Source organism: Micropterus salmoides, unplaced genomic scaffold (assembly GCF_014851395.1).
Source record: "Micropterus salmoides isolate LMB-PRFRI ecotype aquatic unplaced genomic scaffold, ASM1485139v1 Ms_hic_scaffold_6, whole genome shotgun sequence".
Taxonomy (NCBI): domain Eukaryota; kingdom Metazoa; phylum Chordata; class Actinopteri; order Centrarchiformes; family Centrarchidae; genus Micropterus; species Micropterus salmoides.
The window spans coordinates 6,440,385-6,453,567 of NW_024044348.1; the positions used below are offsets into that span (position 1 = coordinate 6,440,385).

A 13,183-nucleotide genomic window follows, 5' to 3' on the forward strand; every position below is an offset into this window, starting at 1 on the left:
ATGATAATGACCATAAAGTCAGTAAACAATCGTAATGACTTACCGGCCATATAGGTCCACAGTTACGTTAATTGATTCAACGGCAGAACATTTTTTTGTGTAGTTATTGAATTGTTTGGTCTATAAAATGTATATCAGTTTTCAGGGTCTTCAAATGTCCAACAGTCCAAAACCCAAAGATAATTACAATTATTTAAAAAAAATCCTCACATTGGAAAAGCAGCACTAAGAAGCAAGACTTAAAACTTACTTTTAACAATTAATTGTCATAATAGTTGTTATTTTTCTGTTGATTTACTAATGTAGTAAATGTTTCAGCTGTATTGTTTAACTAACAATATATTTGGACATTCAATCAAACAACACAATTTTTATATCCGTACAATTCCTCTATCAGTCAATAAATGATATTTAATTATCACCCAGCCCTATCAGGCTCCAAAATAATTTTGCGGTCAGTGACACAAAAACAGACCTTTTGCTTTTAAACAGCTAATTCAGTGAGGTGTAAAAAAGAAAATGGTTAAAATGATCCATTAAGGTGAGGGAGGAGTCCGATTAAAAGTAATGAGAGGAATTAAGCGTTCTGTGTGTGTGTGTGTGTGTGTGTGTGTGTGTGTGTGTGTGTGTGTGTGTGTGTGTGTGTTATCAGGGGGGTATCATAGCCCGTCTAGGGACCCAGAGAGAGCAGTTCGGGGGAATCTGAGGGGTTAAGAGCGGTGTCACGCCCAGAGAGACGCTGCGCCGGCGTCCTAATGATGTCCACCGGCCTAATTGAATATTGACGTTCTGCACATGAGGGCTAAATGGCTTTTGTCTGCTTCACCTCCGCTGCCAGCCCAGGCTGCTGATTTTTAACCTGTTTCCACTGTTTGATTCCCAGAGGGGGAATGTCCCTGTTACCATGGTTACCGGCTTTTCGTCCTTTTGATGCAGTGTTTAGTTTTGTTTCGTGTGTCGTCGTTTGGAGCTGCAGATGTTATTTTAATACTTTCTTACAGTAAGTTTTCTTGTTGGCTGCATTGGGCGGGGGGGGGTTTCAATGGCGTCTGGAGTCGCCACGAGCACATCTGGACTCCTGGAACTCAGTTCAATTCAATAATCCTTTATTAATCCCACAATGGGGAAAATCCCAACGTTGCAGCAGGGCATGGTCCAAAAAGTAAAAAAGACACTAAAGATAAACAAACAATGAATAAATGTAATAATTAGTATTATTGTCAGTCCTGGTGTGTGTTTTGTCCATGTAGTCTACTGGGAGCAGGACTGAAGTCTAAGGTGAAGTTTGTGTCGGCTCTTTCCACGTCTTCCCTTGTTGTTTGCTGCCGAACTCCTCCTCCTCCTCTCTTTTCTATGTTTCTTTCTTCGCTCTGATCGTCACCTCCTTCCTCCTTTTTCTTATTCTCTTACTTCGGCTTCTATTTCTGTGATGCTGTTCAACGTCCCACTGTGTCTGCCTCCAGACGCTTTTCCTTTGTTGCCACGGCGACGCGTTCCAGATGGCGAGTGTCGAGGCAAGACTGGGGCTCCGAATGTAGTCTGATCACAACGCGCGCACGCACACATTTGCCTACATATATACTCTGAGAACAGACTGAGACTCTGGCAGCGTACATTATGTGCACTACTCACATCCTACTCAGATGCTGGTGGATGTGCACTCTGCCCACTAAACACACGCGCACATACGCTCAGCAGTACAGTATAATAAAACCTGTGTCACAGCCGCACAGGAAACAATCTCTCCTTTATGTGACCGAGATGTCATTAATCTTGGCGGAGGTTAACAAATGCACTTGCATGGAAGGTATATTTCATAGGCAGACAGCCGACAATGGGGCCATTGTGGCGTTGGGCTGCAGCACCGCGCTCTGCATTCAGTCAGGACCTTTTGGTTGGCTCAGGATCCACTGCTCATGTCAGGGGTTATGTTTCATGTCCCAGATGAATGTGTTTATGTGGGAGAAAACATGTGAAACACGGAGCAAAATCAACGTTCCAGCTGTTTATTTATTTCTGCTGCAAGAAACCACGATTTATTTTTCTGAATGGGGGGAAAATAAATGCATTCGGCCATTTTTCAAAGTTTGGCCTTGTTGCTATTAGTCAAAACTAGAGCCAGACAAATACCCTGCCAGTGCTTTCTGTGTGCAGCCGGCCGACCAGGGCAGCTCTGCTCTGATTCACTGCTTTCTAAGTTTCTCAATGCCACGGCCGCCGCCGCCGCAGCAGCAGCACCATTTCCATCTGAGAATGGGTGAGTCTTCCCAGTAATCCATTAGAGTTCCATTAGCTCCGATTTGTATGATTAGTTCTAATTAATCAGTTCAGTCTGTGGCCTTCACTCCCCTGCGCGCTCCTCACATTTCATTTTTAACCTCATTTCTCAGCTCTCCACCGAGCGAGAGAACGAGGCAAACGACTGAGCGAGCAAATCAAAGAGCGAGCTTCAGGTCTGCCTCCGCCACCGCCTCTCTGTCAGAGCGCACAAACACTCGATACTGTTCAAGCACCAGACCCAAACAGGCTGAGCCGGTGCTTAGACTGCGTTATAATGCTCTTTTCTCTCACCACCCTGAATTAATGGGATTTTTTTTTTTTTTTCAGCAGAGATACTTGCTTGGTTGTGTTTTTAAATAAACCAGGAGGGATTGAGATCTCATGTTTTACACATCTTGAGCCTGCTCTGCTTCTGGTTAGCCCCACTTGGCCCTACCGTTGAACAGCAAGTATTGATTAGCGCCGGAGCGTCCATCCCTCACTGTAACAAAGCCTATTGATGTTTGTGGAGCCCTGATTTCCCCTCGGTCAAATACCATACAACTAAATAATAAATACAGCTGAGACACAGCATTGTTAAGCAACTGTAACCTCGGATCAACAGAGCCAAAATCATCTTTTCATCAGTGACTCTCTGCTGCTCCGTGCTGTAAAACTCAAATTACAATTAAAAGATTTTTTTTTGGGCTTGTTGCAGTAGGTCAGCTTATATACTGAGGTATTATGTGGTGATAATCTATCTTCCTTTGCTCTGTTGTCAGCCTTCTTCTGCCATTACCACTATTGTGATAAATGAAGGCTCAATTTATCAACCAACCTCTACTCAATTTCTTTTTCTCCGCTCGGTTTCCCCAACCCCCGCTCCTACATCTAATCTCTGCATGGTTCGCTTTTATTTCTTCATCTGTTCCCCCCTCCATACTTCTATCCATCCATCCATCCATCCATCCCTTATTCCCACTCAGCTAGATTGAGGCTTTCTTTGTGTCTGCTGGAGAAGGCTGAGATGCTGCCTGTCACCCCAGAGCTGCAGACTCCCATCGAGGCTGCCGGAGGTAGCCCGGCTGCTGTCAATCAATCTGCATCCTGTGTAGCAGAGGGGATGTGGGCTGACACATGATGTGGCTCCCTACTGTTTAGAAATGTTTCTTTTCTAATAGGCCTGCACAGTCAGTCTTAATAGTTTTGTCTTCTAAAATTAATTAAACTTGAATGCGACTTTTTTTAATTTAAAGTGCCTCCCCTTGGGCATCAAACAGTTTCACCCAGTCGCCGGTGTTTGTTTAAAATTTGCATTTTCACTACATACTGTGGGGTAACCTGAAAGTGTACAGTAATATACAGCAGTTGCATGTCCTTTTGGGGGGTAGTTTCATTTTTATGCATCCTATTGTGGCGTCGTCATTATGTCAGCTTTTCATGTATATTAAGCTCAAACAAGACAAAAAAACTAGTTTTGGTCAATTTCAAAGGTTTTCACTGCAATATACAGCAAAATATTATCACTTTAGCATGTAGCCCTGTTTGCTGCACAGTTAATTGTAAATAGTATTTGTATATCGTGATTGTTTTTGACTGTGATCTATTTGAGTTTTGTAATAAGCGCTTCCACTACACCAGCGTTTTTGAGACGTGGTTTGCAACGTTATTGTTTTAGGCTTTGTCATTTCCAGCAGCTGTTTTAAGTGGGGTGGATAAAGCTCTGATAAATGAAGGCAAATGTTGTTCTGTGTCTGCTGGATGCGTAAATGGGCAACTGTTTGTTAACAAGGATGCCATAAAACTTTATATACTTGTTTACAGCTGGTTGCACCGCCCCAACTGGCCAAAAGAATCAGTTACAGGTGCCCAGTGTTTTTGTATCCAAACAAAAGTTATGTTTACATTTAACTTTGAGGTCTAACAAATGTGCTGAATCCTTCACCATGACACATTTGCAAAACTGAGTTTTTAAGTGTTTTAAATCCAGCATTGTTTACATCCATGTTTACTAGCGTGCGGTCTTCTTCTTTCCTGCCTTTGTTGGTACATTATAGCATATTTTGGCGTGTGACTGCCACCAGCAGATCAATGGGAATACTGTGACGCCATTGGCAGAAAAATCAATTTCAACCTTTAATGCATTGTTAAAACACTGTGCCATGTGATCACACCCTCATTTCTTCACATTGGTCAGTTGGAAATTCAACTTTTGCTGAAGCTGTTACAGGCTTCTGTGTTTAGCTGTGCTGTTCTGCTAAAACTGATCTAAAAAACGGAAACACAGTCAACTGTTTGAGACAAACTCGACTAATCCATGACTAACCAAAGTCATGGATGACACAGATGCTAACCTTGTTCCTGTCTTTGTGATGTTTGACAGGTGCACAGCCTGTCAAACATCACTATTAATGTAAAAATGTGAGCTATTTTAATGGATTTTTCAATCTCCCTTGACGTCAGGGACACAAACACTCCTGGCAGAGAAAAATCCTGTTTTGGTAATATTGCTTATAAAAACAGGTTCTGGATTCAGCTGTAAAAACTTGTTTAGAAGGTCTATTTAATACATAAGGACACAGGAACAATCTATGTATCAGCATTAAAACAAAACTTTCTTGCCACTGCAGCTTTTAAGGCACAGCGTGTTGAAGAAAATAATGTATTTTTCGTCCTGATATAAATTTTGGTCTCCTGAGCAATGTTAATGTGATCTCTCTCCCTCTGTCTCTGCAGGACTCCGTGGTTTAACGGCTGGGGGTTCAACCTGCCTCGGGGTCAGTCTCTGCTGGATAAGTGGAACCTCGTCCCTGAAGGCATCGACATCCTGATGACCCACGGACCTCCGCTCGGTGAGTCCAATTAACCAATCACAGCCCCCTTATCACCATATCTAATGAGGTTGTGACTCATTATTCAAAATCTGCATGAAGTCAGCGGAGGCGTCGCTGCAGGCTGTGTGTGTAGATGTATGTGAACACAATAGTCAGCAATGTTTCCATCTAAATCCAACTGTATCTAGAGTGAACACGCTCTATGATTCAATATTTGTGTTTGACTTTATGAAAAAGAAAATGCATAGTTTGGTTTTCTGATTCAGTTTTTATTCTAGTTGTTTTGGTCCCGGTTGTATTTTCACAGCTATTTTTTTTTTTTTTTTCTTCCCCCATCTGGCTTTATTGAGTGATTTCCTTCCCTATCGCCTACGGAGGGTTGCTGCTGTTGCTGCTGCGACAGCCACTGTGACCGTTTGATTGCATGGAAACTCGATTTTGCACCAGTGTGACAGACGCTGCAAACGAGAGCATGAGAGAGGAGAGAGCAGGGCTGGTGGGGGAAGGGGGCGGTTGAAGATGTAGAGTGTCTCTTCAAAAATGGAAGACATAAAATGGGGAAAGAAGTGAACTAGAAAAGGCTGTGAATTTGTTTCTTTTCATTCTGAAGATAAACTTTCACTGAACTTTGCTCAGTACTGTCAACTCGTGGCAGAACGCAGTAGGATCTCAGGAGTTTATATGAGCCAGCAGAGATGCAGCAAAATAAAATGATTGCACAAAAGTAGTTTCATGCAGGGGCGTCCAATATGGCAAAGCATTTCCTGCATCAGGATGTCAACAGAACATCCAACTCAAACGAAAAATGCAGACTTCTTAATTGTACCAACAAGAATCACAAACTACCTCGACATCTTTAACAAATGACTGCATATGGCAGCCTGAACCTGCTAACTGTCTGGGGAACTGCAAATTTTAAAACGACTGTGTGTGTTTGCGTAGGTTTCCGAGACTGGGTTCCTAAGGAGCTTCAGCGGGTCGGTTGTGTGGAGCTGCTCAACACGGTCCAGAAGAGGGTGCGACCCAAACTTCATGCCTTCGGAGGCATACACGAAGGTACTGAGAATAAAATCCAGGGTCTGGCTCAAGTGGGACCTCTAGGTCTGTAAAATGAAGCCATTGCTGAAGTGCCTTGAACCTGCTTTCTTTCCGAACACCAGCAGGGGGCAACTCCACTGGTTGCAAAAAGATGTCAGATTGTGTTGAAGTCTTTATGAAAATGACCGTACTTCTCTACCTCAGTAAACACTTTCCTAAAGAGTTTCAAGTCTCAGTTTCAAGTCTTCTTCTATACAGCATGATGTTCATTTTGTAAATTATGGTCCCATTTAGAGTAAAATGGCAATACGGCAGGGTATGCTTTAAGGCGAGTCAACCTTGTGATCGTCACAAGGTTGACATTGCAGTGGATAAGACGCATGCCTTTGGTGTGATTGACCCGGGTTCAACTCCCCACTGTGACACGTCCACCGGTGTGTCCCTGAGCAAGACACTTAACCCCTAGTTTCTCCAGAGGTATGCGACCTCTGACATGCATACAATAGCAATTGTAAGTCGCTTTGGATACAAGCCTCAGCTAAATGAATAAATGGAATGTAATTCATGCGCTCAATAAACATATTTCTTTCACCTTATTATAGTAATCTTAATGCATTCAAATGACTTAGTTCCTAAACATTAAAATAAGTATTGTGTATATGTCTTCATCCATAAAGAGCTGGAACTCAAGCTATTCATAGCAATTATTGCAGGAAAGGATGCACTGAAATGAACATTCTTGGCTGAAGCCGAAACCAAACATAATGAAAAAATTTGCAGAACACCGAACAAGTACATCCACATTGTTGCCTTTTTTTTACCATTGCATAAATGAAATAGTGTGCTTTTTACTCAGTGTACCCATAGAGGGACTATGGTGGGTGGGTCCGGGGCCCTAGAGGGTCCGGTAAAGTAAATTACATGTGTCCATTTACTTTTAATGGACACATGTAATATGTTTTATACTTTTTGTGAATATAATCCAATTAATCTTATTTCCATATTGTATAGATGCCTTATTTTGAAAAACGGACTTAGTCACGTGTGTCCTCCTTGCGTTAAATTCATCAAGTCTGACCCAATATGATAAATGTAGTATGTGGTTCTCGTATGGTGTAACATGAAGACTTCCCAGCCTCTCTTCAGGTAGGACTCTCATACTGCAACACTTTATAAAGAGAGAAGCTGACAGGATAAAGTCGCTAACCTGCCTGTCAGCTCGCTCTGGGCCGTTTCAGTTACCATAAGTACTTGAATACGTGTGCACTTCAAATTTAGGTGCGGCTAGTTTATTTGCCTTCTCAGAAACGAGTGACCGAAATACTCAAAGCTGTTCAGATCGTTTGTTGCCTTTTCTAAGAAGTCAGAGTGGATGTGTTAGGAGACAGTTCAGCAGAGCAGCGTCTGCAAACAGCAATTTTTGGGTCTTTCTCAGACACTTTAAAATGCTTCCACACTGCCGACATGTCAACGTTTGGTAAAATTTAATCGGTCTTTTGACTTATTAGACCGAACACAGAAAGTGCTATTTTTGCTATTGCATTCGGTGCAACCCTAATTGCAGAGACAGAGGTAAAATGGCAAAAGCTTTCTCCCAGATTGCTTAGTTTCTGACAGTGATGGTTGGGTGATTGAATGTTTCCTCTTGCTGATGCCTGTCCCTCCCTCCCCCCAGGCTATGGGATCATGACGGACGGCTACACAACATTCATCAACGCGTCGACCTGCACCGTCAGCTTCCAGCCCACCAACCCCCCAATTGTGTTCGACCTGCCAAACCCCTCCAGCTCCTGAGACCAGAGGACAAGGGGGGGTCACGGGCAGGATAAACTACTTTTTTTTTCTATAAATATGTCAAGTAAAAAAAAAAAAAATCTAAGTGTTTCTTTGCAAACTTTTGGTCTTCTCCAAGCTGTTGCTATTGAGAAGGTTTGGAGATGTGGGGCGGGAAGGGGACTTTGTCTGGGAGGGTTAAAGGAGAATACCGGTGTTTTATGTTTTTTCTTATTGTGCCACCAATGCTGATATCCCCCTCAGATTTTGGTTTTTCTACACACATTCAGCAAAATTGCAGATATCTGGGGGGTTCAGTCTTCTTTTTTTCAGTCTTGTGAGATGATCCATGAAGAAACTTTGTCTTTTATCCTTATGTCACCATGAAGAGTTGAGCATTTTTATACACATATTTACAATCTTGTCCTCTCCGGCCTTCCGTACCTTAGTACCATCCCATCTTGTTAATTTGAGTGATGCCGGTATTCTCCTTTTTCAGAGGGATTTTGTGGTTATACAATCTTGCTCTTGATAAATATTGGTCAGATCTGTAAGATAAATGATGCTTTGTGAATTTGTACAATTTCTTTATGTTTGGTTTGCATTGGCCGGACAATGGATGCCATTGTTGTATCATCTGATATTTTGTGTTTAGGTATTTCTTTTTGTTGGTTTTCTTGTCAGTTCCTCTTTTCTTATTGGCTGACAGGGATGCTGCCTTAAACTAGCTTTAATGTTCTCAGCTAGAGCCCCACTCTCTGCAAGCTCAGAGAAAAGTCCTTATTTATTACCCATCATCCCCGCAAAACAACACCTGACTAACGCAGGGACAGAAAGCTATGAAATTACAGCCCGAAAAATTAACTTTTTAACATCCCCTTATGGGTTTCTGATCTAATTTGGAAAATGTATGTATAAAATATATATATATATATATATATTCATGTTGTAAAACATCTGTACTAAAAGTTGTGTTTGACGAAAAAAAGAAAATTTGGTGCTTTTTTTTCTTTATGCACCTGTATGATTGACATGTTTCTTTAATGCTCCCATCAGACACTCTTCATAGGTTTCTTTAATATTTTTTTGTGTCTAGTCTCCCAATAGGGTAGACATTCATTTTGGATGAGAGAGGAAATTTTGTCTGTCACAATCTAACAGGTGCTGATTGTTCCTAACACACCTGCCTAAACATGGTTAATTTGTCCTTTTAAAGTGGAAATCTGATAGTATTTGTGTTTTATCGCTTTTTCTTTTTCTAATTTTGCACTGTGTGTAAATGCAATCTTGCTAGCACAAAAAAAATGTTGCCAATAGTTGTCTCAACTTTGCCGCTGTAAATGCTCTTTCAGTGCTCTGTTCCTCTCTCGCTCTTTCTTGGATTGTATCCCTCTTCATGGAAATGTTAGTTCTCTTTTTCAGTTCATTGTGATATATTTAGCTGCCTTTATATGCAAATAAAATTGCAAGATTTTTACTTATCGAACTCTGTCTTGGTTTTTTAATCTTTAACATGTGACCAGTCAAGTCCGAGGATTAGTCCTGAATGTTTCAATCCGCCTTCATTACGCTTGTTTGGAAGTTTAGTCTGACAACCTCTAACAGATTAATACATTATTAATTTGACTTCAGGCAACCACTGCTCTTTTGTATTTGTATAAGCATGTAATGTAAATATTAATATTTGGACCAAGCAGTGGTCACTGCTGCAAACTGGCTTGGCCTACTTATGATGGTCATTTACTTATCTGCAAAGTATATAAACGTATACATATCTGTGCAGCCCAGTATCACAGCAGGTGTTTTGGCTCTGCAGGCAGAACACCTGATGGCCTTGATTGTGGTGAGGCCAGAGGAACAGCATGCTTATATAAGTCTTGACCCACAGATGAAGGCAGTGCAGCATCACTTTTTCTTCCCGCTGTGACTGTGTAGATAAAAGAACATTAGAGCTGAAATGTAAAACTTTTTGCATATTGTTGACATTTCCATCTGTGAGGACTATTTGAAAATGATGGATGTTAGAACTACAGTTAAAATGGAGGATTAGTTGTGGAAACCTGCTGCTTATTTGTATAAACTACTGCAAAACTATAGATGCATCTGCTGGTGGCGTGATGTCCAGAGCTGGGTGTTTTAATGCTGTTAATTTCAACGTAGAAAAATATTTAAACTCTTTTTACTTCATTGGTACACGTGGCAGCTGACAAGCTGATCAACATTTCTCGAGAGCAGAGATGAAGGACATTTTAAAAAACAGCAGGAAATGTGCTGATCAATTTTTAATTTAAAACATTAAAGGTACTAGACTTAAAGAACCTTTTACCAGATCACAAGCGAAGCTCTTTGAGACCAGATAAGCAGTTGACTTAACATGCTTCACTGAGCAGGAGAGAATTAAAATATGGCTTGTGTTTCTCCCATACTTCACAATGTTTCGGCTCCAGATCTGCATCATTTCTAATTGGTTTCATCAGGTTTCGTTCCTTTTCACCACTCGCCAAGCACAGATCCCCTTGTAGGCCAAAAATAAAATGGGCTTGAGTTGTAGGGCGCCTTTGCCAGCCGTTCCCACCAACCCCCTTCTCTCATCACCACAACATCAAAGCAACCCAACCAATTAACTATTCCCCGAAACGAGAGCAGCAAAGCATCGCCCCACACCCACCAGATCCCCCTGCACATTACCATAATCCAGTCTAATCATATTAACATAGGCCACAGATGAGCAGGAGGAGACACGGCTGCTCTGGCTCTGCCGCATTCGTTCAACCTCTTAGTGTGGGTGTGAATCCATACGGGCACTTTTATACTGCACATGCTGTGTCTCTGCAGTGTTCAGTCCTTTAGCAGAGGCCCTAATACACTGTGTGAATTAGTCCTTTAATACAAGCGCTATATTCCCTAACATGCTAAATGTTATATGTTAAACATCTTCCTGTTAACATGCTGACTGTACACATGTTAACATGTTAGAAATCTCACATTAACATTAGCAATATTAGTTAAAATTTAACAGCGTTACAGTAATGTGATTCATTTTTCAGTAACGAGTAGTTTTAGGATTACAATTTTAAACACAGTAGCAGTTGCTAAACCTAGTGAGACTTTGTTACTTTAACCCCTAGTTGCTCCAGAGGCGTGCGACCTCTGACATGTATAGCGATTGTAAGTCGCTTTGGATAAAAGCGTCAGCTAAATGAATAAATGTAAATGTAATGTACCGTATACATGTGTTCTTAGCTTGCGGACGTTAGCCAGCGGTAACCCTACATTCAGGAATCCCTTGGTTTTCTTTTTCTTTCTTTTGGTGAGTAGGGCTAAGCTTAAAATAGCTGGTGATGGTCATTAAATCCCTTCAAACAGTAGGCTGGCTGCTGTTAAACCACAATGTCTCCTTCTCTATTTCTACATGTGTTAAAACACAGAAAAAGTTGTTCCATGTCATGTCCATATTCAAGCCTTGGAAGAGCTCCAACAGTCTGCTAACATGCAGAAAATGAACCAAGTGCATCTTTAAAGTGGATTTTTCCTCTGACAGAGACAATTAAGTTGGTTTTATTAGCATTGCTGTGTCTGTCAGAGAACTCTGTTATGTCTCCTGGATTATCAGTGCTTCTCTCTCTCTCTCTCTCTCTCTCCTGCCCTCCCTGTTAGTGATGGTCTCTCCACCAGTCACCCTTTCATGTCTCAGTGTCAGGTCGTTTATAGCTCTGCCACATTGCTGGCTGTATTAATTATCCTTGCACAGGCAGCTGCTGGTGGTATTGGGTTTTTTGTCAGGTTAGCCTTCGTCTGCTGCTGATGGATACGGGGCAAGACACGGTTAAGGCTGACAGAGTCGGCACACCATATCAACCTGTGTGTGTGTGGCTTACTCTGGTGCCAGCACTCTGCATGGAGTGTTTATATGGACTTAATTGCCTGGCAGTGGTATTATTGTAATCTGGAGCTCATTTGGCACAAGTGGAGTTGCTATGAAATAATTCTCTAAATCAGAGTCATGCTTTCCATGCACTCATCTTTCCCATGTGGTCTTGCTTAACGTCTTTTTACACTAAATATTTTATTATTACAGTTTACATTATTTGGGGTTTATTTGAGGAAGACATTTGGAAATTGGGATTAAAAAGCTCCTAAGGGTTTTTATAAAAATCAAAATGGACACTCTGGCATTCAGTATTATCTGATATAAATGTGAATAGATTGTAAATATATGCCATGTACTGTACATCCATAGGCAGGCACTGGTTCAATTTTAATTTTGTCAGGTCCAAATGTAAAACTCGATTAAATTAAATTGAAAGTCCATTGGCTAATGATGGTGCTTTCCTAATTATTTTTCAAGTTAATTATTTCCTCTGCAGAGTGGATTGATGCTGTCATTTTAAAGGAATCTCTCAGAGCTGATTGAACTGGAAGAGAATTGACCTTCCAACCTGGGTAACAATACATGATTATCGCAAGTGGATCAGCTGAATGACGGGAGATGATTAGCACTCTGCTGTTTCTTCACAACCTCACCAAGACAAAAGCTACATTTGTCTAATGGTATATAATTTACCTCCTTCCTGATTTTCACTCTCCTGTCTCGCTCTTTTCTTGCTGCCGTTTTGTAAAGCGACTCATTAATTAGTTGTGTGGAGTTTAGAAAATTACCATAATTACAGTTATTGGGCACCATTGTTCCTTTATTTACTAATCAAGAAAAAAATATTGCTCAACAGACATTCAAAATCCTCGACAATCGAATACGTCAGTGTAGTTTTTCCTCTGATGGTTAAATCTCCACATCAAGAAATTATAAAATACTGGGCACGATCAATATGTTAAGAAGTTCTGACATTGCTGGAGCAGATAACTAGATTTAATGTACAGGTTTTTAAATCCGTTATTGTTCCAAATTCTACAAAAGTTGTTTAATAAAATGTTGTTTTACATATTAATTTAGTACTTAAACAATTATTAAAGTAATGCAAAAGTAGTAGTTTTTAGTATGTACAACCACATAACCTCAACTCAAAGGTGAACTTCTCGGCTTTCTCTGAGCTGGTAAGGAGAGGACTTATGGTGTGGAATAAATGTATGTGCATTGAAAATGTCTGGTTTTCTTGTTTTATTTGTTTATTTGCTTCCAGACAGCCGTGGCTGTTGGCTTCTCGTACAGAAAACTCTGCAGTAGCTTCAGCTTTCATGCCAGTTCTGTGAAAAGAAGGGTAATCTGCACAATCCACGAAAAACCTTTCAAGAAACAGAGCAGCAGGTCGATGCGGCTCTAG

General features: G+C 41.0%; 1 protein-coding gene across 2 annotated transcripts in view; it reads left to right on the forward strand.

The window, feature by feature from the left end:
* The window catches only part of mpped2a (metallophosphoesterase domain containing 2a), a 67,721-nt gene extending 58,331 nt beyond the window's left edge, over positions 1 to 9,390 (forward strand). For both annotated transcript variants that reach the window (XM_038701664.1, XM_038701665.1), the window contains exons 5-7: positions 4,996 to 5,111; positions 6,036 to 6,149; positions 7,807 to 9,390. In XM_038701664.1, coding sequence (XP_038557592.1) covers positions 4,996 to 5,111; positions 6,036 to 6,149; positions 7,807 to 7,925 — 349 coding nt within the window. In that variant the 3' untranslated portion in view covers positions 7,926 to 9,390. The remainder of the gene's footprint in view (positions 1 to 4,995; positions 5,112 to 6,035; positions 6,150 to 7,806) is intronic.
* Positions 9,391 to 13,183: the final 3,793 nt, after the last annotated feature.